The 27,272-nt window shown below is 44.8% G+C and overlaps 2 protein-coding genes across 34 annotated transcripts in view; one reads left to right on the forward strand and one right to left on the reverse strand.

Moving 5' to 3' along the window:
- NUMB (NUMB endocytic adaptor protein) overlaps positions 1-18,941 on the forward strand; it is an 87,054-nt gene extending 68,113 nt beyond the window's left edge. For 7 of the 29 annotated variants that reach the window (XM_015864606.3, XM_015864609.3, XM_015864604.3 and 4 more), the window contains 8 exons: positions 1,885-1,962; positions 8,555-8,629; positions 10,449-10,589; positions 12,046-12,247; positions 13,516-13,815; positions 15,084-15,233; positions 16,077-16,220; positions 17,028-18,941. In XM_015864606.3, the coding sequence (XP_015720092.1) occupies positions 1,885-1,962; positions 8,555-8,629; positions 10,449-10,589; positions 12,046-12,247; positions 13,516-13,815; positions 15,084-15,233; positions 16,077-16,220; positions 17,028-17,737 (1,800 nt within the window). In that variant the 3' untranslated portion in view covers positions 17,738-18,941. The remainder of the gene's footprint in view (positions 1-1,884; positions 1,963-8,554; positions 8,630-10,448; positions 10,590-12,045; positions 12,248-13,515; positions 13,816-15,083; positions 15,234-16,076; positions 16,221-17,027) is intronic. The other 22 variants (XM_085548915.1, XM_085548914.1, XM_085548922.1 and 19 more) reach the window with 5 other exon arrangements.
- Positions 18,503-27,272, reverse strand: part of PAPLN (papilin, proteoglycan like sulfated glycoprotein) — a 58,194-nt gene continuing 49,424 nt past the window's right edge. For all 5 annotated transcript variants that reach the window (XM_015864586.3, XM_085548897.1, XM_015864585.3 and 2 more), the window contains 6 exons: positions 26,625-26,763; positions 25,093-25,230; positions 24,587-24,714; positions 23,947-24,055; positions 22,709-22,884; positions 18,503-22,356 (listed from right to left, as the gene is read on the reverse strand). In XM_015864586.3, the coding sequence (XP_015720072.2) occupies positions 22,181-22,356; positions 22,709-22,884; positions 23,947-24,055; positions 24,587-24,714; positions 25,093-25,230; positions 26,625-26,763 (866 nt within the window). In that variant the 3' untranslated portion in view covers positions 18,503-22,180. The remainder of the gene's footprint in view (positions 22,357-22,708; positions 22,885-23,946; positions 24,056-24,586; positions 24,715-25,092; positions 25,231-26,624; positions 26,764-27,272) is intronic.

Consider the following 27,272-nt stretch of genomic DNA (forward strand, 5'->3'; position numbering starts at 1 on the left):
TTTTTAAATCAGCTTTAGTGTGTAGTGTTGGTTTCTAACTTGCCACTTCTTGTTTTAAATGATGCATTTGTTTTAATATATGTTCTTGTTTTAGCAGGTAAAGAGACATAATTTAATATTTTAAAACATGCATTAGTTATCTCTAAACTACATTAACTTAGTGTTGTTTAAAATCCATTTTGCATGATGCCTTTCCATTAACATTTCTAGCTTATTAAAATCCACAGATCTTATTTAACAAGCATTTTGCTAAGAGCAAAATTAACCATCACCTAAAAATGAGGTAGCTTCTGGTGTATCTCCTTTAGCTTTTGCTATCTTTAAGAGGCTGTTTTTTAGTGTAATGCAACAGTCATTGCTCAACTTGGCAGCAGCATCCAGCCCCTTCTCATTATGTGCACAACGCTGTGATTAATCCATTAGTTCCCCTCCCAGTGTTCAGCATATCTTGTCCAAATACATGACCGTTCTTGCTGCTAAAAGCTATTAAGCCTTTCAGCTGTCTGCACGTAGAGATGTTCTTATACAGTGCCTGGGTTGACGAAAATATCTTATAGATACTTGTTGAAAAGCTCTGTGGAAGGACATTGAGCAGAGAGAAGCACTCAGTAGCAAAAGCCAGGAAATGCAGAGTTGAGATTGACACTCCCTTCTTAGCTTTGCTTCCTGGCTTTTGTTGGTTTGCGTCAGAACCATAGCTTTGTTTTAAATATAACCTTGTATATCAATCAATTCTGGAGGCACTGCCTCAGGATATTTGTAATAATAGTTTTGATATAGCATTGTTATCAGCGTGGTGGTACTTTGGGGCCAGTGGCTCTCAGAAACCCTTACTTAGTCTCATGTGGATTCTCCATAATCTCTGTGTTACTGCTGTACCAGTTTACTTGCAAGTTAAATTGGAAAGATAATGAGAGCGGGGATATGCTTCAGAGCCAGCTTCCTTCAAGTACTGAGCAGCATGTAGCTGTGCATGCAGGAGGGTCCCAGGAAATATCCTCACATCAGATCAGGCAGATCTTGCAGTTTCCTTTTCACAATCTGGTAACAAAACAAAGCCAGTAAAAGTGGCATTCAAATATGCTTTAAACAGTGTTCTGCTTTTGTGTTAACATGAATTGGGCAATCAGTATAATCACTTCCAAGCTGAAGACGTTTTGCAGTTCAGCTGTTTGTGCCTCTGCCTTGGTCTAACTTCTCCCTCTCAGAGGTGACTTTAAAGGGGATCTTGTTCAATCTATTAATCCAGCGTTGTAGGATGAATATTTAATAGTCGTACACTGTGGAAGAAGAGATCTCAGTTGTGGTTTAGTTTAGGTCAGAGGAAATTACTGTCCTTACTGGACAATGGTTGTATAAGATGCAAAGTAAGAGTAGCACATAAACCAAAACAGTAAATAAATAGAATAAATGAAGCACAGAAGATGCTTTTTAGCTTTTAATCCTGCATTATGCCAGCTGCCCTGTGTTCTCCAGTGTATGGAGCACTTGCTTTGGGAAAAAAAAACGGTCAATGCAGAGCAAATCTGACTGTGACTCTGAGGTTAGAACTTTGCATTTCACGCCCGTACTGTATTTTAATTGTTCAGCCACCTCGTCTGCTGCCAAGTTTGGTTTATAACCCAACTAAAGGGAACTAAACGAGGGAGAGTGACAATGAAGTAACCACTTTGCATGAAATTGGGGCCAAGGTTCTCTTCTTTCCACCAATTTCAGGGCAGTAGCTTATTAGAATTGTGTGTGCCCTTTGATCTGCATTTTCATGGGATTATTTTCACGTTTGCCTGTCGCACCTTCTCGTGGATAACTCTAAAAACCCCTTCCTTTCCCTCCAAACCCTATTCTTGTGTGTGCTTGTTGGTTTGAAACCCTGGGACATTTTAGCTACCTTCAGTAATAGCGCTCGACTTGTCCCCCCTGTTCCTCCAGGAAAGGAAGTTCTTCAAAGGCTTCTTTGGAAAAGTAAGTTTAATGCCTCATTTGTGCTTGCACTATAAGGAGTTACATCCCTGGTATAGCACTGCTGTAAAATCAGGGTGTTGAGAATCCCCTAATCTATTTCTCAGAGTATCTACTTCTAAAATCCATTTCTTCCCAGACTTGGAAATATATGGATTAAATAAAGAATATGGTTAAAAAGATGACCTGAAACAGAAACTGAATTCCATAAGGACTGTGTCAGAAATGCAGTGTTCCGAAATGATTTGGTCTTCCTGTAAAAAATATGACTTTTTTTTTTCCCTTTAAATCCCTTAAACTTGTGCCAGCCTACATCACGTAGGCAAACACCTATGGAACAGTTGGGGTCTGTGCTTGTAAGCCCTGCTGGATTGTTGGCCGCCTCGCACCACATGAGGTGCTTGCCCAACTTGTTAGTGTGGGGAGAAGGCAGTGAGCCGACGCATACCATCTCCTAAACCTTTCTTTTTTGAGCATGGTCCAGATTCAAAGGTACATGAAGATGAGACCAAGCATTTACCTGCTATTTGTTTTTCTCATTGCAGTTCTCTTATATAGGAGAAAGCTTTTCTGTTCACTGTTGCTCTTGTTTTCCTGAGGACAGTGTTGCAGAAGGAAGCAATTGTTTGTCCTTACTAAGAATGTGCTGTACTGGAGACTGGATTGGGGTGGGTTTTGTTGTTGTTTTTAATTCCTGCTGTCTGCACCTCCATAAGACAGTGTTGGTCAACCTCTAAAAAACCTTTTTGCCTCCCATCTGTTGACTGCTTCTGCATTTAAAATTCCTGTAAAACTTCCTATGGAATACATTTAAGATGCTGCTTTTCAGGGATCTTATTACATGCTGAATCTTGGTTTAAATAGAAACTAACAAGTTTGTAACTTGCATCGCAAAGTCTTTCAGAGCAGATGATTTTCTGGTCACACATTTGTCTTGGCTGTACTTAAGGAGTAAATGAAGCTTTTTCAGCTGCACCTGTGTCGCTTCGCACTCACATTGTAGTGCATGTCATAGAGGAGCAGCTATTTCCCCAGTTCACCTTTTTTCCCATGATATTGGAAAGCTCACCAGTGAGTGAGTGTAGCCATAGTGAAGAAAGAAGCTCTTTTTTTAGGGTCAAAATGCTATATGTAGGAGGATCTGCCAGATTAATCAAATCATTCCAACGTGTGAATGAATTAAAGGCTGGAATCTACAAAGGTTGGAGTGAAACTTGTTATTTGCTGTGCAATACTCTTAAGTGTTCCTTGGAATTTGTTTAAAGCCAACATGAACGACCCACCTCAACCTAATCAAAATGATGTGTTAGTTTTTTTCTTATTGGTGTTCATCTATGCCTGTAGGAAGGGCACTCAGGCAGAATGAGGCACATTTGGAGTATTTCTGTGGTAGCGCTTGCAGCATGAGGAACAATCAAGAGAAGCTAGAAGCCTTCTGTCGTTCCCAGAGCCACATCATCGGCATAAGCAAAATCTGCTGGGAAGGGGATCCTAAGATAGTGCATCACGGTGAAGAGCTCTAGGCCCTTCAGCAAGGATAGGCAGGGCAGGCTACTGAAAAGCACCTCAAGGACAGTGCAGTCATTGGTCACAGCTAACACTAATCCATGAAGGGAAAGTTCTGTTTAATGAACTCTAATCTCCTTCTTATGACAACATTATACACCCAGCTGACAAAGGAAGCTAGTTAATGTAATTTTTCTGGATTTCAGTATTGCTTCTTGTTTCTTACAGTATCATTCTGGACAAAATGTCCAGCATATGTCTAGATAAAATGTAATGCGATGGGTGAACTGTTGGCTGACAGGCTGGATTCAGAGGGTTATAGTAAACAGAGTTGCATCAGGCTGTCAGCCAGTCAGTTGTGGAGATCCTCAGGGCTCCATTTTAGGGCTGATTCTCTTTATGTTCTTATCAATGACTTTGGATATAGGATTTGAGGATATACTAAGAAGGCTTGCAGATAGCACTAAATTGGGGGGAGCTGGTGACTCCTTGAAGGGCAGAGAGATCTTGACATATATGAGGACTGAGCAATCACCAACCTAATGAAGTACAAGAGCAAGTGCTGGATTATTATTATGCTTTGCTGAAAAAAGACCTGCTTCTGCTTCAGCCAGCAAAGGAACAGTAGTTAGCAGTGAGAGTACTGAAATCCATGGTATTTAGATGTCCCTGCAATGTTTGTAATTTCTCCCTGGATATCTTGTTTTGGGATTAATGTAACATTCCAGACCAGAGTTGTTATAACTTGCTACTTGTTTTCACTGTCTGTCTAGACAGGTTTGTGTCTTTCCCTGTCCATTTTTTCTTTTTCCTCCCCTAGAAAGGTAAATCTGACTTATTTGTGTCAGGAAATGTTCTAGTGCTTAGTCACGGCCTGACATTGAAAATGCTTCATTTTCAGCTTCAAGTAAAAACGAGATGCTTGTTGCTAGCTCCCGGTTAGGCTTTTGCTGGTTTATTTTGTTTACGAAATGCAACTGAACCAACTGCCTTTTTGAGCAGCTCTGCATATTTTAAAACTAAGCCTTTTGTGTGTCAATGGGTAGCAGTACAGGTCTTTCTCATCCTTTGCTTCTACTGGATGCATGTATTTCTTGTTCTCTGAGAAGAAAATTATGTTCTTGTACATCTCAGGCTCCAGATACATCTTACAGTTGTTTGTAATGAAAGAATAAAATAGGCAGATACTGAGAAATCTGCAATCAGATGAAAGACCAGAAACAATGCAGAAGTATTTAAAAGTGCAGCGTTTGTTGTTGGGCTTCTTTGAACCTTTACTTTCAACCTTACGGTACAGTTGTTACCTAATTCCATGTTGCCATCCCTTCTAACGGCCCAGTCAGCAGGACCAGCACTGTTGCTCAAAAGAGATGTATTTCAGCTTTAATCAACTTCATTTTCTTTTCTCTGATGCCTGTGTTGAGGACACCTGCTTTTGTCTGAGAGGTTTCCCATGTGCTTTGTTTTCAGCCTTGCCTTCTGTTCACCAGGGTGCCTCACCTGCCCTCTAGGAGGCTTCCGAGGACTCTGAAATGAGTCAGGAGAACAAGTGTTGTGCTGGAGCAGATTACCAGCCTCCTAGAAAGTGCTCAGAAGTGAGCTTTGTGTCACAGCTGATTCACACTGACAAATCGGGCTCCTGGGAGTCAGTGCCATGAGTGGCTCCCCTCCAGCAGTGTCGTCATCCAAGAACTCTTGAATGTGAAGACAAGCTACTGATATAGAAGTCTGGAGGAGTCCCTAAGTAGTAGAATTTAAGACCACGCTATTGCAGTGGATGCCATCAATTTGCTTTAAATGTTTTTTGCTTGAAGTCACTTCTGTCTGTCAGACACTGTGATCCTGAATTGGAGATTGCTTCGTATGCAGTAATTTTACTGTCCACTATATATACTGTATGTCAGGAGTGAAAATGGATTCTACTTCCTAATCACGATATACTTGGCAATACCCAACCTATCATAGAGTAGTGTGTTGATTTGTGTAGCCGATATGAACTTATTTGGTGAAATTATGTCTGTCGTGGGGATAAAATGAGGATTCAAGAGATTAAAGAATTGTGTGTTTCCCAATGGAAGTAGCCTTGAGATTGGGATACAGACTGTAAGAACTTACATATTCTAAGCATTACATCCATAATAAATCTAGAAGTAAGGACTGGGAGATAGCTATGTTTTGTTTTACTCTTAGAGTAGCAAACTTGTATTAGGTTATTTTAGAATCATAGAATTACTCAGGTTGGAAAAGACCTCAAAGATCATCAAGTCCAACTACAGCCTAACCATAGTACCCTAACTCTAACGACCCTCTGCTAAATCATATCCCTGAGTACCACATCCAAATGGCTCTTAAACACACCCAGGGATGGTGACTCAACCACCATTCCAGTGTTAACTACCCTTTCTGTAAATAAGTGTTTCCTAACATCCAACCTAAACTTACCTTGGCACAGCTTGAGGCCATTTCCCCTTGTTCTGTCACATGTCACTAGTGAGAAGAGACCTGCCCCACTCTCACTGTAAACACCTTTCAGATACTGGAAGAGGGCAATAAGGTCTCCCCTCAGCCTCCTTTTCCCCAGACTAAACAGCCCCAGCTCCTTCAGCCTCTCCTCATAGGGCTGATTTTCCAAGCCCTTCACAAGCCTTGTTGCCTTTCTCTGGTGCCACAGTACCTCCATGTCCTTTTTGTACCGAGGTGCCCAAAACTGAGCACAGTACTCGAGGTGAGGCCTCACCAATGCTGAGTACAGGGGCAGGATGACTTCCCTAGTCCTGCTCACCACACCATTCCTGATACAAGTCAGGATGCCATTGGCCTTCTTGGCCACCTGGGCACACTGCAGGCTCACATTCAGCCGACTGTCCATCAGTGCACCTACGTCCCTTTCCATCAGGCAGCTTTCTCATAAAATCTTACTTGAGGAAGCTTACTTGTCCAGTGGGATATTCAGCTCTTCAGCCGTTTATTTTTGCTCTGAGAAACATGAGGTTCTGTGGTTTAAATCAGCAGATGAGGACCAGCTCTGCTGCACTTCAGCACTGCTTTAAAGTACCAACCTGAGTCAAACCCATGCTGATTAGTACAGACTTCAGGAACCTGTCAGCATTTGACTATAGAAACAAGGTTGTTGTGGTTTGCTGAAAAAAGAAGCGTCCTATATTCTGTAATGACAGTCTAAAGCAAGCAGTTACCCACAGGTGTTGCCTTCTCTTCATTTTCCTTATTTGCTTGAAGTGAAGGTTTTAAAACTGCTAGTGGCCTTTAAGAAGCTGGTACTCCTTCAGAATGTTAAGAGACAAATCTCTACAAGTCGGCTCTTGTTGGGATTGATAGGGATTTTTAGGCTGTGAAAGCTAAGTGGGCATTGAGAATATAGGCTGTATTTTGTGTGTGTTCATATTTGCTTCCCTTTAAGACCAAAACCAGCAGCTTTTAAATGCTGCAGTATTTTTTAATGCACATGACAGTAACTTTGAGTCCATCTTCCTATGTGAAGAATGCTTTTTCCATTAGGCATTCCAGAATCTGAAGGTTTTACTTCAGTCCTTCAGGGATATTGAACAGGCTGGATGGGCTCCTACAAACTTGCTTCCGCCAGCACTTCAGTAGCTTGCTTTCATACTGTGCTTATTTTTGTTCTTCTCTCCTTTACTCGCTGTTCTGTACAAGTCAGTGCTGTTCTCTGGTCTCACCAGGCATTCTGAGAGTGCTCTGGCTGTCATCGCTGCTTCAGGAATTGGGACAGATAGTTCCTCCCCCAAAACCTGCACAAGTCCTGCCAGGCTGGTTTTCTTCACGCTTTCTGACTTCTCTGAGAGTGAAACCGATGTGATACAGCAGGTGGCTTATCAGTCCGAGATAAAAAATATACTTCATCCTTACAATGTTCAAAGCAGAGCTGCTAATTTGGAACACACAGTAGCTTATGCCAGAATGTGTCCTTGCCATATGAATATAAATTATATACATCTGTACCGAGTTATTAAAAATGAAATGCAATCCTTGCACAAAGCCATGAGCTAAAACACCCCACCCCGCTCCACCTCCCATCTCTTGTTGCCTACAGCAGCCACAAAGTGTGTGAACTTTGTAAAGGTGTGGGGAGAGCAGTCTCTGAGGTAAAAGAATAGAGTACAGGACCTGTGAATCTGAGGAACACGTTAAAAATAGTGTGTTGGGTTGTCTTGTGGTGGTACTCATAAAATTATGGTGACGGTGCACCTGTTTTGTTTGATTGGTTTTATTTCAGAAGAATATTATTTTGCGTATATACGGTTTTCTGCAACCCTCCTGTAAAAAGCAAACAGCTCAGAAAGAACCTGCAGTTGACATGGCTCCCAAAGCCTTCCCGTGTTTCCCCCTTTTGCTCACCCTCAGCTCGTGGCAGCTGAAAGGTTCCACATTCACACCTTGGAGGAATGCCATGGTGCTCCCCTGCTGCTGCACTCTGCTGCAGTGCTTGTCAAGCTGCAGCCGAATGGTTAATGTATCATATTCGTCTGCCTCTCTTCCAGTGTGGGGCATTTTGCTCTTAGTAGATCTGTAGAATGTGTTGTCAGTCTTTGTGTTGAGCCCATAACACCATAACCAATGACTTCTGGGTGCTTTTAACACTGGTTTAAGGTGATGCCATGATTCTGCCACGTTACTATTGGGGCTGAGGGTGGGGATGGTGGAAATACCAGGTAAGAATTTCCCTGCATTTAAACTTGTGCTCAGGAAGCTACCTGGGGTGTAACTCCTTATCAATCAGTGTTATCTGACTCTTTGGTGGAATTCTTCACCCACTTGGTCAGTCTTGAATTCTTTACTGTACATGGATGCACACCCTATTTACGACTCCACCTGCTCCGTGCCCTCTCCCCATGCCCATGATATGCTCTCTCTGGACTACTGGCTTTGGCTTGGTTCTCTGAGTGTTATGCAACTTGGATTGAGTTATCTGGCTTTGGGCACCTTACTGATCGTGGACTTCATCTATGCTTAATGTTGTGATTCTTGGAAAGGGGGAATGGGTGCAGTCTGACACTGTTAACAGAAAGCTGCTGGCTTTTGTTCTTATTTGTTTTTCTTTCTTTTCTGAAAGACTGGGAAGAAGGCGGTTAAAGCGGTCCTGTGGGTGTCAGCGGATGGACTCCGAGTTGTAGATGAGAAAACAAAGGTAAGATTTCCATTAACAAAAATTCAGTTTCTCTATAATAAAACACTTGTCCTAATTTTAACCAGACTCCAATCTCTATCTTAATGTAAGTGTTGGTATTTAGAAGGAAGATTTAAGCATCCAGTTGGTTTAATCATTTTTTCCTTGGAAAATGCATGTATGCTTATTTTTCTTTGTTAATGCCACAGTACTCGATAAAATGAGGCAGGTAGCACGAGCGTGGGGCTGCCTTTGGTCCATTTGCCAGAAGAGCCATCATTTCCCAACAAGTTCTGCTGACGTTGAGCTCACAGTGTCCCTGTGACTTTTGTCCTGTATGACTGCAGAGGGATGCAAGAGTAGTACATGGGAAAAATGACGTTAATTGGTTTGGATTCCAGAGTGTCCAAATCCCAGAACGAGTCTGAATGAATGAAAGCTGGCTTCCAGAAACATGGTGAAGGGAACACAAAGAAGGTCATTTCCCTTAAACATCTTAAAATTCCTTCAAACTTAAGATGAGCAGCTGCTGGGTATCAAATTCTGTCATCTGTAATTGGAAGCTGTTGGTCTCAAATGGAAGGCAGGTGTATTTGTGGCTTCCTTCTGGGCTGTTCTACAATGTTTTATTGTGAAATAGCGCAGTGCGTAGGTAAAAGCAAACTATTTGTGTGTTCAGCTGGATGCGGGCAATTAGAAATGAGAGCTTAATGCTTATCTCTATAACATTGCCTGCATTTTAGAAGATGCCACAGGTAGCAGAACAGTTTTTACTGTAATTACATAAAATGAATTTATCCTTAAGTGACTTAATGCTTATCTTGTTGACCTAAAAAATGATTTCTGCATGCCAACACTGATGAGCGGGTAGAGAAAATGTCCCTCTGCAGTGTGGTAGTGTGATGAATAGCTGGGCTGTTGTTGGGGCGTGCTTTGTCAGCACTGAAGTTACCCTCCATAAGAATTCATTATTTAATATGAGCATTAAGCTGCAGGTGAATTCATTTTGCTGATTGCCCTAAAAAGGCTAATATGTATATGCTTGCACATGTAGAAATGCATTGAACGTGCATTATTGAATTATGCATACATATATTGAATTCATTACAATGAATTGTAATAACTTTCGCAGACCATAGAGGTAAGGAAAGGAATGGTGCTTAAAAAGGGAATGTGATGTTGCCTCCTGGTGGTCGAACTCAGCAGCACAGGTGCCAAGGAGCAGGCACCGATTAAAACGTATTCCAAAAACATCAGGGGAGGGAAAGTGCTGAGGGCAGCAGTTATTGAACTGTACCGCCTCCTTTTTAGAAACACCTCTCCCATACGTCTGTAGAGACAAATTGGGGTGTTTGGTAGCGCCAGCACCACTGGTGCTTTTCTATTCCATCCTTGCATCTCTTGGTGCCACGCGAGCTGTTGCTTTTTTGTGCAGCAGCTGCTAAGTGCCCTCACACGAGCAGACTTCTTCACAGGAAAGATTTTTTGATTGCTGGACTGCAGTGAAAATGAAACCCACGTTCCCTTTTTCGCCACGCTAAATCCATAGTCTAGAGCAGAGATGTTTGGGATGCTCGTGCCCCTGAATTCTGACCTGGCCGCCTTGTCTGGCTTCTGCCAGGGTTGGCTGGGGGAAGATGGCGGCCATCCTTTATGTTTCGCACTGGGAATGGTTTCTGGCAATGGACTCGGTAGAGAATTGCAGCCAAATCAGCTTTTCTTTGTAACACAGTGCATCCTGCAGAATGATTTGTGCAATTGTTTCTCCACGTTTCCTCACGTTGTTTTTTTCTCTTTCTTTTCTTTTTTGGTTGGCTGCAATGGATTCTTTCCCCTCCAGGACCTCATAGTTGATCAGACAATAGAGAAGGTTTCTTTCTGCGCACCGGACAGGAACTTTGACCGGGCATTTTCATACATCTGCCGAGACGGCACCACCAGGCGCTGGATATGCCACTGCTTCATGGCTGTGAAGGACACGGTGAGTGCAGTGTGAGGGGTGCCCGGCTCCTCCTGCTTCCACCTGGGGTTACGCTGAGAAAATGTAACTGCACAGAACACTGCAGTGCACTTAAACTTCAGCTAAATAGTGCTTCCATAAAAAGTATTTTAGTTCTGGTTCTATATATCTGAATTATATCCCTCTGTGCTGTCTCCTTGTGCAGAGAAGCAGTGCCCAATGTGGTGTGTAAGTGGAATGCAGTCAGCCTCAGATATGGGTAGCAGAAGGGAACCACTCTTCTAAGAATAGACAGAAGATATTCTCATCTGAAAATGTGTACAGCCCAAAACTGGAACAGCAGTGACAGTTTTTCCAGGATAAGATCATAGCGAACAGGGTATGAATAGCAGGCTGGGTATGAATGTAGCCTCTTGTATGCAAATGCTGTCTTGAATGGAAAGTCATCTGAGTGCTAAGGGATGGAGCTAGAATGAATTACATCAGGATCCTGTTTGCTTCTAAATGTTAAGATGTTTTTGCAGTGGAAGGTTTGTAATCAAGTTTTTTCTATTGCTCTTGCTTTGTAGACCCAAGTCATGTAACTCCTTGATCCAGCCATCTCCCCTTGTGGCTTTTGTTGAATCCTGCCTATATATTACACAATGCAAATCCATTGAGATAACTCCACATAGCTGTGTGTTGAAAGCAATTACATTTGTTAATTGATCATGTTTCCTTAAAGAGAAACATTGATGTTGAGCATTCCCATTTAAACTCGTGTCAGAGCTGCGTTCTGCTGTGTATGCGGGTCAGTTCATTTACAGTGATAACAGAGGAGTTGAGCTGCTGTAATAATAGCACTTGTGACTCAGCTGCAGCCTCCAGATGAGCTGGAGTGCCAGACTTCCTCTGACTTGAACTTCACTTCCTTAGTGCAGTCACTGGGCGGTGGATCCTTTTGACCTCCCTGGTTGATAGTGGAAGTGCCTTCTGGAGGGCACTCAGTACTGATTTGTGCATTTGGTCAGAGCCATTAAGAGACATTAGTAGGCAGCTCTGCTTTTAAACTTCCCATTTGCACACAACGGTACTGCCTTCCTGTGTGCTCTCTTCCATTTGAGAGTAGCAGTGATCTATCCCTTGGGACTTAAACCTGCTAAGATGGTTCCATGAACACTTTCTTCCTGCACAAATGCATCCATAGAAGAGGAGGGATCAGTGCCAGTACGTTATCACATTGCTATCGTAGTAGCAGTTAAGCTACACAGATTGATGGTCTTTCATTTCTGGGAGGCCTTCATGCTTGTACAGTGATAGTTGTGGCCCTTTTTACGTCAGGTTTAGTTTTAGAGCTATACGAGGAGGCCAATTACAGTAGTTCTTTTTTAACGTCTTAATTAGAGTCCTCTTGTAAAGGTGTTATCGGTTTGCAGTGCTTGAAGTACGGGGATGCTTCTGTTCCAGTCACCGTATGATGCAGTGTTGTCTTGTGCAGGGGGAAAGGTTGAGTCATGCCGTGGGCTGTGCGTTCGCTGCGTGCCTGGAGCGAAAGCAGAAGCGAGAGAAGGAGTGTGGAGTCACTGCCACCTTCGATGCCAGCAGAACCACATTCACTAGAGAGGGGTCATTCAGGGTCACTACAGCTACTGAACAAGCAGAAAGAGAGGAAGTTATGAGACAGATGCCGGATGCTAAAGGTAAGGGGTGCCACTTACACAGTCATCCACAGTGAGCAGAATCAGCACTGAGGTTGCAGCGGAGCCCCAGCAGGGATTGCAGCTTAACATCCATCCAGAATTCCCAGTGATAGCATTGTACAGCCAGCAAAAAGATGAGCGTTATAGATGTTACCCACAGCTCTTCACAGCAAAGTTGGCCTTTTCTTTCAGAGGGTTCCACAGCAAGTTTAGTACTGCCACTCTTGCAAAACTTTAATCTTCATTTCCATCATCCATCTGCTTGTTCCCATACGTTCGTTTTAGAATGTGTTAAATGAAGCTTAAACACGGCGCCTTTGTTATTGAGGGCATGAGTCAAAGTCTTGACTCAATGAAGGTGTGTGAAATCCTTTCCAAGAAAGACTGATTAGAAAAGTTTCACTTGAACGAGCAGCTGCAGCTCCTGGGTACTGAAGCTTGCAAGACAACATCATTAGTAACTCTGGTGGTTCCAGCTCCTCAAAAATGCCACTGTGAGCCTTCTTTTTCCAGACTCCCAGTTATTCTGTTGATGCAACAACCAGAAAACAGTGACTGCTCTTAGTATGAAGTTTGGAAAGTCTTCAGAATGCGGCTGGTGCACTGTCAGCTCAGAGTCAGGCTCTGCCTTGCAGCACGCTTCCATCTCTGCAGTGCTGTCCCTGGAGCTGCTGGGAGCTGCTGCTTGAGCTCTGAATGCTGCCTAACCTGTTAAGCACTCTCTCTGGCCTGCTGGAGCTTGTGTGGGCTGTTTGGCTGCTGCTGCTTCTGCAGGGATGGGGGGGAACTTCTAAAGAAGGTCCAGAAGCCGTTCTGTTCCCTGCAGCTGCTCAGCTGCACCTCACTCATTAACTGAGAACAGTCAGTTGTAGTATTTTGGCCTTGATCTGTTTTTATAGTTATGTGGGAGGCAAAATAAAGGTCTTAGACACACAGTACACTTTTCAGTCTTAATCATAAATGAATTCCGGGTGTTTCCAGAGCAGTGTTCTCAGGAACTGTGAGAAAAGCTCCATACGTAAGGCCATCATTTCTATGAAGCAGCTGGCCTTCACTAGCTGCGCTCTGGGGGCTGGGTGTATGTAAAGTGGTGTGTGTGGTGAAGACTAGGAAAGGAGAAAGAAAAGATTTTTCTGCAGTGGTGTTAGAAACCTTTTTGCCAGAAGAGCACTGGTTATGCAGTTTCTCTTTACAGAACACACAGGAGTAAGGGGCAGCTGAAAATACACTGCTTTGCTCTTCTAACCTTATCCTATTTCCTCCGACAGCTGAAACAGAAGTGAAGACAGCAGCACCAGGTGCTGCCCCAGCTACTACTGCTCCCTCTCCTGGCTCACCAGCTTCTCCTACTGCTGAAGTCACTGCCTCTGTGGAGAAGGAAATGAGCAACCCCCACGCTATCCCACGGAGGCACGCCCCCATAGAACAGCTTGCCAGGCAAGGCTCTTTCAGGGGCTTCCCTGCCCTTAGTCAAAAGATGTCTCCTTTTAAGCGCCAGCTGTCCTTGCGAATAAATGAACTGCCTTCAACAGTGCAAAGGAAGACAGATTTCCCCATGAAAAACTCAGGTAAAGCCAAATGGTGAAACATGATCTTAAGTTGTCTCTTCTTCCTTTCCTTGTCTGTGGCTTTCAATAATGCAGTACTTACACTAAACTCTTCTTCCTTCCCCACGTGAATTATTTCTGACGAGCTTACATCAGCAGGTCAGAAAGTTTCTACTTCTGGAATATGCAAGAATTTCAAATGCAGTATTGATGAGCAGGAGATAATCAGCTGTAATAATTACCTGAACTACTGGAACAGAGCTTGAAGTGTGCAGGAACAAGTGGTGCTGTATCAGTACTTCTGCTCTTCCCACTGAGCCACTGATCCAGGCCCTCTGCTTAATGCCAGGGCATCTAGAGGGTCAAACCCTGTCAAGGTTTTGCAGACCATGGGATCACTTGACATTTTTCTGCAGTCTGTGCTTCTGCCCTTCTGAACTCTTCTGTTTGAGAGGAATGAAACTACTTTTCACCTTTGGTTAAAGGAAATGTTACTGTTTGGGCAGTACAGCAGCTGCCTGTGTCAGTAGTGAGCGGTACGGTTTTCAGATGACGGAGTTGTGGTTTTGTAGTCATCCCAAAGTAAACATCTGGGCCAATGGGTACCTTGCGTATCATTCTAGGATGCCTTGAGCTACATTATCCTGCACAGCAGTTGTACTCTCACTTGGCAGCAGAGCAACTTTTAGGATTCTGAGTTTTAAAGTTTGAATCTGTGTGGCAAAAAAGAAAACAATGACAATACCTCATCTGATTGAGCTTACGGTACTTGTTTGGTGACCTGTGCTTTAAGACCAGCACGGAGTTATGGGTTTAAAAGTAACAGTGCTGTGCATGCTGGTGTGTAGCTCTTGTCGTGCTGCAGGGGCTGTGTTGGAATATTCCTCAGATAATCAATTACTGGGAATGCCCCCTCCTTACATTTTCCATATTGTCCTTGCCATATCCGGCCATCCTATGGCATTTATATTGTTTCTGCTTAATGATGCCTGCCCAAGTCAGTTCACTGCAGTGAGGAACTGGTGATCAGTACTTTGGAGGAGCAGTGCAAATGGAAATAATGAGCATCTCTGGTCGGTCAGTAGTCTTCTGCCCTCTTGAGTAAGTCACCAAATGCACTAAAGTCTTTATGTTTGTTGTTACTGTCAGGTCTTCAACACCCGGTTTAAAACCCAAGCCATAAAAGCTGTCGTACACACCTGCAGTAGGAACGCCTAAAAGAGAAATAAATGATATTTCAGTTTCTGTCTGCCTTAAGCGTCATTTAACCAGTCCTGTTGGCATTGCAGTCCCAGAGGTGGAAGGGGAAGCAGACAGCATTAGTGCCCTGTGCTCGCAGATCACCAGTGCGTTCAGCACGCCATCGGAGGACCCTTTCTCTTCAGCGCCCATGACGAAACCTGTGACCGTGGTTGCCCCACAGTCTCCCGCCTTTCAAGGTCTGTGATTTCTTTGCTTGCTGTGGTGGTGCTGGATGAGGCTTGAGTGCACATAATGTTGCTTTCTGGTGACACGTAGCATTAATGTCTTGTGTAAGTCTTGTATCAGTATTTTGGGATAATGCATCTTGTTTTGTTCATCCCATCTATTTAGTTTTTATGTGGTTTTGTTTTTAACAAGCTCACGCACCTACCACACGATGGTTGCCTGTAAAAGGGCCTGGCTTTGAGGTCGTGGCTGTTTTAGCCAGTCTGCCTCCTGGGCTGTAACAGTCTGAACAGTGGTGTGTCACAGGAGCCAAATCCTGCATGGGAAGGAGACTTGGTGCCACCTGATTGCCATTTTGCACACAAACTCCCGAGTAAGATGCGGAGGTGCCAACTGTAGCACTCTCGGTAGCGCTAACCTTCATTCCACTGATGCAGTTTTATGCAAATAGTGTGGAAAAAGAACCTCTCCTTGTTAAATGCAGCGATTATTTTGCATCCAAAATCTGGTGTTCTTTGGAATCTAAATTTAATCGTGCTATAACTTCCTTCTGGTGAGCCATATCTCTTTGCTATAGAAGCCCAACAAATGTAACGTTGGTTATCAGCGCTGACAATCTCATCAACTAAATAAAAACCCACCATCCCACAGCTGTTAACAAGAGTTGGCTCGAGATGGGATTCATGTGCATCATCGACTGTCAGTCCAGTTTGGCTGATTTACGCAAACTGCTGTCATGTGGAAGTGTTTAAAGTTGTTGGATGTTAATGGTTATGACGTGGCCCACTAATACTCCAGTCATGTGCATGCCTTGCATGAATTAATCGCACTGATGTTGTCTGCTCCCATTTTAGTTAATGGCACTGCCTCAGCCTTCTGTGTGCTTGCTGCTAAACCATCCCAAGCTGCTGTAGTGTCCACAGCTATGCCAGTTCGTGAAACCAATCCCTGGGCTCATGCTCCTGCTGCTAATACTGGAGCTGCAGCCGTGGTCTCTGGTAAGACTGGAAGTAGATCCTGTGCATTGCTATGAGAGCTTGGATCAAAGCGTAATTGAGCTCCCGAGCCGCCTGTCTGTGCCACTTGATGAAAAGGGGAAGGAACAGGAACAAAAGCCGGAAGTAGCAGCTTTTTGCACAAGTGGATGGAGGGAAGCTTTGAACTCGTAGCTTCTGGGTCTATAAGGCAGACGGTTTCTTATTTTGGCAGAGTTTTAGAAAAGCAGATGCTTTAAAAGGAAGCTCTTTTATTTTCACTAGAATAGTGAGGATGAAGGGATCAGTACATGTATGCCAAGTGATTTTTGTGCGTTGTTTCCAGTCACAGATTAAGTAAGTTTGGTACTTTAAAAGCTTTTTACATTAATTTCTTGTGTTTAGTAAGTTTTAGTTTGACCCTCCAGTTGTCCATGTCCCATCCAATGTAAAAACAACAGAGAACCGACAGAGTTTTAACTGGCTGTGACACTTAGGACAAAGGAAGAGAGTTCTGAGCAGTTTTCCACTTCCTCAAAACACGGAATAACTGCTTTTCTTATTGCATTGAAAAGCTGGTGAGGTCCTATAGGAATGAAAGAGAGTTTAAAAACCACAGGTAGAAAAAGACTGTAGCATTCAGCCAATGGAGGATGGTTTTCAAAGGGGGAGAGCAGTAGACTGGATGCAGAAGGGCACTGCTGCTATTAGTAGTGGTCTCAGCTGTGGAGGGAAGAGGCCTGGCTGCTGCTGAGCATCCTCCGGTCTGTCTCACTGATAAAAGGGTGAGGAATGGAACCGCTGATCACTTCCGTGTGCTTTCCTCCCCAGGCACTGAGTGGAACAGCAGCACCCCAGGCACAGCCTCGCCGAGTCTCTTCCAAGGAAACCACAGACGTACTCCGTCGGAGGCAGACCGCTGGTTGGAGGAGGTCTCCAAGACTGTCCGTGCCCAGCAGCAGCCGGCCCCAGCCGCACAGCCGCCACTGCAGCCCCCAGCAGCTGCTCCCCAGGCAGCAGCTGCCTACCCCGTGAGCACCTTCATTGCGCCTCAGCCTGTGCCGGTTGGCGTGGTACCGCCCATGCAGCCGCCCTTTATTCCGGCTCAGCCCTACGCCGTAGCGAATGGGATGACGTACGCGGCAGCCCCAAGTGTACCTGTGGTGGGGATCACGCCTTCACAGATGGTAGCCAATGTCTTTGGCACAGCGAGCCACGCTCCGGCCGCCCACCCGCACCAGTCCCCCAGCCTCGTCAAACAGCAGACGTTCCCTCAGTACGAGGCTGGCAGCGCCACAGCCAGCCCCTTCTTCAACCCGCCCGCGCAGCACAACGGCTCTGCAGCTTTCAATGGCGTTGACGGTGGCAAATGGGCTGCAGAGGACAAGCACCCCCAGCCTCCTCCTGCAGCTGCTCCACAGGTAGACCCCTTTGAAGCACAGTGGGCAGCACTGGAGAGCAAGGCAAAGCAGCGCACGAATCCCTCCCCGACCAACCCCTTCTCCAGTGATTTACAAAAGACATTTGAGATTGAACTTTAAGCGGCCCATAGGTGGGTGGATAACTTGTACATTAGGCTAGAGGGGTAAAGGGAGCAGAGGAGACTGTTTCTCATCCGTTTGCTTTGATAATCCCAAAGGTCCCTTCAAATGAAAATGGGTTAGAAAGAGGGAGCAATGATGGGGAAGGATATAAATGTATACAGAATTTCACACGCAGTTCTCAAAATGAACCCTGGAGCCACCTCGGTCTGCGTTCCCTCTTCACTTGGAAAGCTGGAAGTTACAGCAGAGCCGGGCGCCCTGTCCTGCAGAGCATCACGTATCTCAGAAAGGACAGCACATCTCATACCGTGAGTCCTGGGTGCTCCCCCTCAGGGAAGCAGGGTTGGGGTGGGGAAGGAAGGAGGGAGGTTGTCACCTGCTTGGCAGAAGCCAGGTCTGTGGGAAAAGTTGAGCTTCCATTTTGAGTAACAAAGTGAATATTATATGTAAAGACTAAAGTAAAGCCAAAATCTTTATTTTTATGCATTTAGAATATTTTAAATAGTGGATATTAAAAGATGTATGAGTTGTAAGTAATCTTGCCAAAGGTTTAAAAAAAAAAAGAAGGGGGGGGGTGAATGTAAGAAATTGTACATAAGATTGATTTATCTCCAGTTCTTATTGTAAGTAACGCCGGGGGGTGGAAAAAGGGGCTCTAGCTTGTTCTTGTACCTGTTCATTGTAAGTAGCATATTGCAACAACAATCACAACCAGTAAGTCATTACGTTGTAGTTTTAAATAATGAAAATTAAAGAACAGTATTGTCATGGTCTGAAAACCATGGGGAAAATTAACTGGTTTTTTATTGGAATCAAGCTACATATTATATATATAGTACATTGGTTTTTTCTTTCATGTATTGCTGCAGTTCTCTTGTCTTAATCTATCGGTTCTAACACTACTGTGACAGACTCACTGTAACCATATCTCACGTCCCGGGGCTGCCAGGAGCCCACGTTCTGTTTGTCCATCAGTAGATCTTAGAGGGTTTTTTTTAACTTCTGTTTTTATTTTTCTGCGGATTTGTGAACCCTTGTGGTGAGGCTGCAGCTGCTCCAGGTTCTGCCTCTGGTGACTTGTGGAATCCATCTCATTTTAACTTTACTTTTAAACTTTGGCCTTACAAGCAAATGTAAGTTATATATATTTGTACTGATGATTTATAATCTGCTTTAACAGAAATAAATGTTGGTGGTAGAAGCACCGTCTGTGACAGCTTTATTTCCCCTCTCCCCGTTTGATTTCCAGGCTTTGCCCTTCTGTTTTGTACCCCACGTTATGTTACCTGGAACTTTAATACCGAATGTGCCAATATCCATCTGACCTATAGCGACGTGAAGCTCTGCAAGGCAGGGTTTGATGGAAAACAGTGGTTTCTGGGTTTGCAATGCTGGATTTTCTAATGTTGAACATTTACAAAGATGAAAACACAAACATTGCAAACAGGTGAAAGGAAATACTCACTTGGGTTTTCTTTTCCATTGCTATTAAAAGGAGTGAGGGTCCTAAGAGCCGCCTGGGGTGACACCGTATTTTCACTCCTTTCTGTTCTCGCAGGCAGCCGATGCCCATCCTGGCAGCGTGGCTGGTTTTTACTGCGTGCTTACGTGCATGAAGTAGTGGTAGACATATATATTAAAAAATACTGAGTCAGACTTTGTAACCTGAAAGGAGAGAAACGCTGCCTTGTGCCTTGCATTGGCCCGAGCATTTGGGCCTGCCAGCAGTTTCCATTTCCAGGCAGGTTCTTTCTTACCTTAAGCACACCTGTGTGGAGCACAGCACCAACAGGAATCCCAGCACACTCTGTGGTATTGGAGTTGGTATCTGTGCTTATTTGCTGGCTTTCTAAAAGTTAAATACTTAGTCACATATGCTTAGATATCTAATGTTTATAATACTGTGCTGTACGCGGTTGGGTTTGTGGGTTTTTGTGTCTGTTTTTTCTTCCTTTCTCCGACCAGTTCCTCAGCCCGTCAGAGCAGCACCCAGAGATCAGATGGAAATAAATAGCGACACCCTTCCTCTGCCTGGGACATAAAGGGGATAGAGATGACCTTCCTGTGATCATTTGTTTAGAGAAGAAAACCACTATCTTGATTCTCAAATCAAATAATACAAGCGTTTGCTCAGGAGGTTACGTGATACTAAGCAAAAGAAAATTCTCTGCTTCCAAATAGGAAAATACAGACTGCTTTAGGTAACTGTTAGAGCCACGGCGTGTATTTAAAGCAACGAACTGCCTTCAGATCCCATCCTTATTGCCATGGTTACACATCTGAAAGGAGGTCAGGGAATAAATGAGGGGAAAAAAATAACAAAGTACCTTCAGTGTTAAAGTCCAGTCTGTCTGAACACAGGTGCCCACTACAGCTCTCACCAGGCTGCAGACAGAGCTCCCTGACCGTGCTGTGTCTGATCATACGGCCTAAATGAAAGCTGACTGCATGTACTACTAGAAAACAGGGCCCCTGACACAAAGGAAGGGATGATATCATAGAAATGATGGCTTGTTCTGGGAGAAAGGCGTCTGAAATGGGCACCATCCACTTGGAACCACCCTCCTGGGGGGGCTCACAGCCCCTTGCTGCCCTCTGGGCCCACCACATGGGACTGGAACTTACACAGCCTCTAATTGGTCTCAAAAGGCAGCGATACCATATTGTAAAACATCCTGTACTAAAAGTGCCATTCTGCAGATTTACGTACAAACACAGAATTTATCTCAGTGCTTTGGTCCTTAAATAGTCCATGAGCGCAACTTCACAATCCCTCACTGTAACGTTCTGTGTCTTACAGCAGAGGAAGCTTTTCCTAATTACCAAATTAAAAGTCTTTTGCTGCAAAATGAGACTTTCTGTCTTTTCTAACAAGCAGAATCTAAAAGAAAAAAAAGAGCTTTTTTACTGCCCGTAACCTCTTGCTCCTTTACTGGATTGCTTTTAGACAGTTCAGTCTGTTCACATCTTAAAGCACGGTGTGCAGTTCTGAAGCCACACCTGTGCCAAAGACAGGGCAATCATTAGGCTGGTAATTCGTATTTTTAGATGCAGCTGAACAGATTTGCTGGATTTAGAGTTCAACCAGCCTTAGGCTGCCAAGCCTGCGGATTTACACCCACATATTACTGCTGCCCTGAGTGCTGGTTCTGGACTGAAGGAGAGGAAAGGACTGTGATCACAGTCCAGAATTAGCTTCCTTCCATAGAAGCCTTTAATTTATTAGAGAAGCAGAAGTAGGAAGAAAGACACCTAAAAACAACACACTAAGAAAAAAGCTGCCGCAAAAAAACAGTCCTTACTACCCACCTGCAAACATCAGCATCAGCACTACACATCAGGAGACCAGCAAGAAGTGTAAGTACATCCATACATCCAGTGAGTGGTGCTAATTAACACCAGCAATCTACCCACGACTCAGAAGGTAGCGCAGAAAGAGGCTGCTTTTAGGGATAACAATATTGAGGCTGCCACTGTGTTGTGTCAGTCCGGACAGGACGGATGCTTTTCAGCTGTAACTGCTTTGCCTCTGTACCTGGAAATCCCTATTAGCACATAACAGCAAGAACCAGCCCAGGCCACATGCAGACCCAGGTGTTTCTGGAGTTTACTGACAACACAGAAGAACATTGGGAAATTTATTCTATCAAGACAAATGTACCCACACCTATTTATGTGTGTTACTCTCCTCTCCAAGCTGACACCCAGCACACTGCTACCAAGAGCCCATATTGGCATTAAATTCAACAGCGTGGTTCTGGCTCTGGAAAAACCAAATGAACTTCATAATAATTCCCCGAGATACTGATATTTAATCTGCATCATCTCTGAACATGCTATAGTGCTATTATGTTAATGATCCCTGCAATTCAGAAAGGGCTAAACATATCCTTCCATTTTGTCCAAAGCTTTCTGTGGAGTGTTGCTTCTGCATTCTAACCCAGAGCTGAATACATTCCAGTGGAAACCAAACTGACCCAAAGATAAATCCTACTTAGGAGCGCTGGAATAAATCAGCTACAGTACGTAGCTGCAGTAGGTGACATCACAGCTGCATCTCTAGAGCTGGTAATCGTACAGGACCTGAATGCTAATTTTACATGTATCAACTGTTTGTCATGGCCAGATTCCTTTGCATTTAGAGGGAATGTGCTCCTCAGTCCTTTAGAGAGGCTATTCCCAGTGCTACCTCCTGTGAAAAGCAGCAGTTACCATCACATGGAGACATGGATGAGCTATTGCAAAGCATACAGGGGTCAGAGGAAAGAAGTTTGCAATAAATCTGAGGATGGTGGTTCTGCCACCACTTGGCAATTACACCCTACACCATTAAATCTGCCCTCTCGAGCTTTCAAGCAGGGCCGAGCTCCCAGAACAGTTCCATGCAGCAGAAGGACATAGTTCATGTCACCTGTTGTTCCTCGGGGCCTTGGCTGTGTGTCACCCGCTGCGATGAGGAGGGCTGGCGTGTGGTTGGTAGCGGGAGCAGCTGGCGCAGCAGAAGCTGGCGTAGTACTCGTTAGCACAGAGCTGGGCCTGCACTATCAGGCCGCAGTTGGCGAGGTGCGGCTGGTCCACACAGTCTCTGCTCAGGTCCACAACGTGATTCACAGTTGCTGCAGCCAAGTAAAAGGTAAAGCCAGCTGAAAACACTGCTAGGGATTGTCCCCAGGCTTATTTTCCCTCCCCAAAACCACAATGGGTTCCTGTTTTCTCCATCCTTCCAGTTCTAAGGGGCATCGTTTAATTGCATTCCAAATCAAGGACCAGAAAGAGAAACTGACAACTCTGCTTAGATAAAGAAAGAGAAGGCAGCTTCTGGGACTGATTCCCAGTGCCTCAGTGGGGGGCCGCTTCCACCACTCTGCTCTCACACCCACCCAGAGGCTCCTGCTGCTCCCCAGAGCCTGGGACCGGTGCTGGATGGGTGCACGACAGGCAGAAGCAGGGAGGACAAATTGTACTCACTGCTGGGGCTGCTCCTCAGCACTTTCACCTCCGTGCTGGCACTGACAGAGCTGCTGCTGCTGTAGGCGCTGCACGTGTAGGATCCCTCGTCAGCCAACTGAACGTTGCTTATGGTCAGGCTTCCATCCTGGGAGAGGTGGATGTGGCGGCCATCTGCCCGCACTGGGACTCCATTTCTGTAGTGAAAAGTGTTTTGTACCACTGTTCCCACTCTGGTAACTAAAGTAACTGAACTCTATACAATTTGGAAACTGATGCTCCGTGAAAGGGGTCAGTTAGTACAAATTCAGCACAAAGGAAGAAGTTTTTCACCATAACCTGCCTCTACAATTATGTAGGAATATGAACCTGAGCAAGTCTACATCCATTAGTCCACTGCCTCCGTGGGAGGTAGCGAGCTGTGTGCTCTGTGTGTGGACTTTGTCCTTTCCAGTATGACACATTTCTGAGGTCTGAGGAACTAAAAGAAAAGCCACAGTGCCTTTCCCTCTCTCCAGGCTGTGGTCTGGCAGTCCTGTTTGGCTGGCACTGGTAGCTTATGCACATTGCTTGATGAACATATGGGGTAGTAGTGAGCAATGCAACCTTTTTCCCTTAAGAGCCTGTTTAAAAAGAACGTCAAAATATCAGCAGGATCGTAATCGTTCTGTTCTTCCTGGAATACTCCGTGCATGGCAAGAAAACTGCCTGAATCGTGAACTTCTGAGTTACCAAGGAAAGTAAACTTTGTTCACTGAGAAGAGTTTCATTCATAGTCTGATACTTCAGTCACTTTGTTGACTCAAATACCAAACTTACATATGAAGAATAGCTCTCTTTGTGAGGTGGCCCACTTCATTCCAACCCCTCAGACCAGAGGGATTGAAGCAATTGCCAATCCATGTCTACGGATCCTTTTCAAGAAAGCTCCAAAATGGAACTGATTATTTTCAAATGCAAAAAAAAAACCAACCAACCCCACACCAAATCCACTACGAGCTTGGACATATTTGGTTTAACTATTAAAACATCGTGAGAAGAAGACAACTTCTTCCTTACTGTTACCAAAACACTGAATTGCCATTCACTTCCATCTGCCAGTAAAGGGAGAGAACTGTCCCAGCATGGTCAGATGATGCCAGGTAGAGCTGTGAACCACAGCTCTGTCCGTTGCCCAGTAGGCATCCTGCATTACTGTTTGGAGGATGAGTGATGAGGTTCAAGAACAAGCGAGAAAGTTTCACCTTGCTTTTGCTCACCTTGACCACCTTATATTCACATTGTTGCCGGTCACTGTGCAATGAAGTTGAGCAGTTTCTCCTTCAGATACTTCGATGCTTGGCAGAAGACCAGTAATCCTCAGCCCTCCTAAACCAGAAGGTAAAAAGTTACTATCAAGAATACCATGCTATGCTGCCCCTGGTAGCAGAAGCTTCTAGGCCTTGAACCAGCACGTTTGGAACTACTGTAGCTATTGCTAAAGGGAATGTCCTATTTCCTAAGGGCTCTAGCCCAAGCCAGGGCAAGAAATGGAGGGATATATTCAAAGCATATATATATATATATATATTTTACTCTAGTTAGACAAAAGTACATCACACAAAGACCTGCCTCTTTATTGCCTCCTGCTACTTCCATACCTGTTCCACATCAGAAATGAAACCCAAGAGACACTCTCATGCCAGCAGTCCCACCTCAGCTCTCTAGAGCACCATGACCTGCTACGTACATGAGATTACCCCTGGGAAAATAAACTCAGTCTTCCCTTACCCATAAGCTGCCTGTTAAACATCAGGTGTGAAGTTAAGAGGCACGGCCAGAGGAGAAACCCAGTCAGCCCCACCCTTCCTGTTCCACACTCGTGTGCACAGACATGCAACACTGCTACCCGCCCGGTACCTAGAGGTCGGAGCAGGACCTGGCGCTGGTCCTGGTCACGTCCATTCGAGGCGATGCAGGTAAAGAAGCCGGCGTCCTCAGAGCTAACCCGGCTGATCACAAGGGCCCCATCTGGCTGCTGTCTGTGTCTGATGGACAAAACCAGAGATCCCCTCAGGTTGTGTTTGAGCCATGGTATGATTCCAGCCACCAGAAATGAATCTGAGCCTTATGCACAACTTTGCAGTAACACTAAGCAAAGGCATAGCAGCAGCTCAGTTCAATCCACATCCCAGCCTCTGGTCTGTAGACTCTGTATCACAGCTGTTCACATGAGAATTTAAAGTCCAGCTCCAACCCGTGACTGAAGCCAGGGCAGTAGGACAGCATTGTCTGGCCCTGACAAATAAAACCAGCACAAAGCAGAACAGGCCCTCTCTGCACTGGCCAGCAACAGTGTTCCCTTAGAATGGGGCTCTCCTCCCCGCAGCCTGTTGCAGGAATAGTAGAGCCAGCTGGGAACTCACCTGGGAGGGGAGAGGGGCTGCCCATCTTTCTGCCACTCAATGGTAAGAGCTGGAGATGCTTCCACTGTGCAGGGCAGTCTGACTCTCTCCCCGACTTTGGCCTCCACTACCGAGGGCTCGCTTTTGTCCATTCTCAACCTGCAATGTTGACAAACACAGCAAACAATGCAGCAACATCCTTGTTCAGTATCTGACCTTCAGCACAAGGCCTTCTTAATCACAAGCCTTGTTTTTTTGCCTCCAATGGGAAAGGGCGGTCTCCGTGCTCCCATCAGAATTTACCATTAACAACATTCACTCTCCCCAGAAAAAAACAGCCTCTATCAACTCCTGCTACAGATCAGCACAGCTTGGTGCTATACTCCTGCCAGACAACTTAACCCTTCAGAGACAGCAACTCAGAGCATCTCTGTTACTTATAACATCCCTCAGGCTAAAACCCTAAGGAAGTGTTAGCAACACAAAGACACAGCAGATGGCCCAAAGCCCTGGAGAACAAGGCACCAAGCAAGCTTCCCTCAAGGGGCAGAGAGCAAATACGTTTTACAATCACCAGCCCGACTGCATGCCAGGGCACCCAGTGCACACTGCAGAAAGGCTGGGCATTGGCTCCCACACCATCCATCCCCTTGTGCTCTTTGCTCTCTTTTGACTGCAGATAAATACCATTTCAGAAGGGAACTAAACCACGATGTTCCCGGAGTCAAAGAAAACATCATCTCCCCCACCCCCATTCTCTGACCTGAATTCTTGATCTCAAAAAACAAAACCAAAGAGCCTTATTTCAGTGCTTTTATAATTCAGTGAAACACTTCTTTCTGCATTTAGGCAGAAGCAGCTAACGGGGCTGATGGGGATTCAGCAAATTGGCTGGGTTTTATGCTGTGAACTCAAAAGAAGAGAGAGATCAGATCATAGTCCCATTTAGTCTAGAGCCTCAGTGTTCTGCATTTAAAATGAAAACAACTTTTAACCCTTTATTTCTGCAAAGCCCAGAAATGACCAGAGAAATATGCAAGAAACTACGAAGTATGCCAAGTGGTACATGAGAAGATAGCTTGGAGTCAAACTGCTTTGTTCACAGAATACTTAAAACAAACAGGCAGGAGCTCAGGTATCTGAAGGGTTGTTTTGTTGGTTTTTTTTATATGTACATATGTCTATTTTGTAGTAACTGAGCAGTTCCCTCTCACTTTGCTTTTTTCCAGGATGGGTTTCTCTTTCTACACTAACTTGAATGGCTAAGGACAGTTCCCCTGGCATTTTTGTATTTGTTTGAACCTGGATGCTTTGCTGTCAGTCTCCCTGGACACATTTGCTCAGGATATGTTTCTTCCAAGGGACACTTGGGAGAACAGCAGACAGCTTGCAACTGGGATTTTGGCCTGGTCCTATTGTCAGCAGTTCAGTATCCTTCGCCTCCCAACCATGCCCAGAACAGCTGACCCAGGACCTTTCCAATCTTCAGTTTTTCTACATGAAGAGATGCCATATGGTTCATCAGCTGGACACGGTGCTGTATGTGAACTTACCTATATGTGAATTGCTGATGCACAGAGGAACCGGCTGCCTGTATAACCTTCCCGCCTCTGGGTAGCTCTCGGTGTCGCTGATTTTCCTTGTGAAGGACCTGACCTCTCTCACCCTCTGCCAGAACAGCGCTCTGGTACTCTATTCAAAATAAAATGCCATATGTGAATAAAAAGACCGTTCTTACTGTGACCTCTTGCACAGGGCTTTCTGTGAGCTTGGGAGAGCTCGCTGAACTGGAGCCAAAGAGCCCTTCAGCCATCTGTTTTCTGACTGACTGGTGCAGTAAGCCTGTGCTGCCGACTAATGAGAGTCAGAGACCTGCAGGCAAGCAATTTTAGACTCTTTTCTCTCCTCTATTATTGAACATGTTGCAGTATTCCTTAGGCCACGCTGCCTTCTGCCCCGTATGCCATTGCTGTGACAAGGTACATCTCAGGGACTTAAGGCCACCAAGAGTGGCTTACTGGCCCATCTTTTCAGATTGATCTTTTGTATTTTTCTGGATTTGCTGCTTAAATATGGCATGTTTTTTGAAACAGGGAATAATTTGTTACCTGGATGATCCTGTCTGGTCAAAACACAAATGCATCAGCATGAACAGCTATGCAAACCAGTCACACCATATTGTGAGACAGAGAGCACAGGAA

This window comes from Coturnix japonica, chromosome 5 (genome assembly GCF_054131305.1).
Source record: "Coturnix japonica strain WE chromosome 5, WE-NBRP24, whole genome shotgun sequence".
NCBI lineage: Eukaryota > Metazoa > Chordata > Aves > Galliformes > Phasianidae > Coturnix > Coturnix japonica.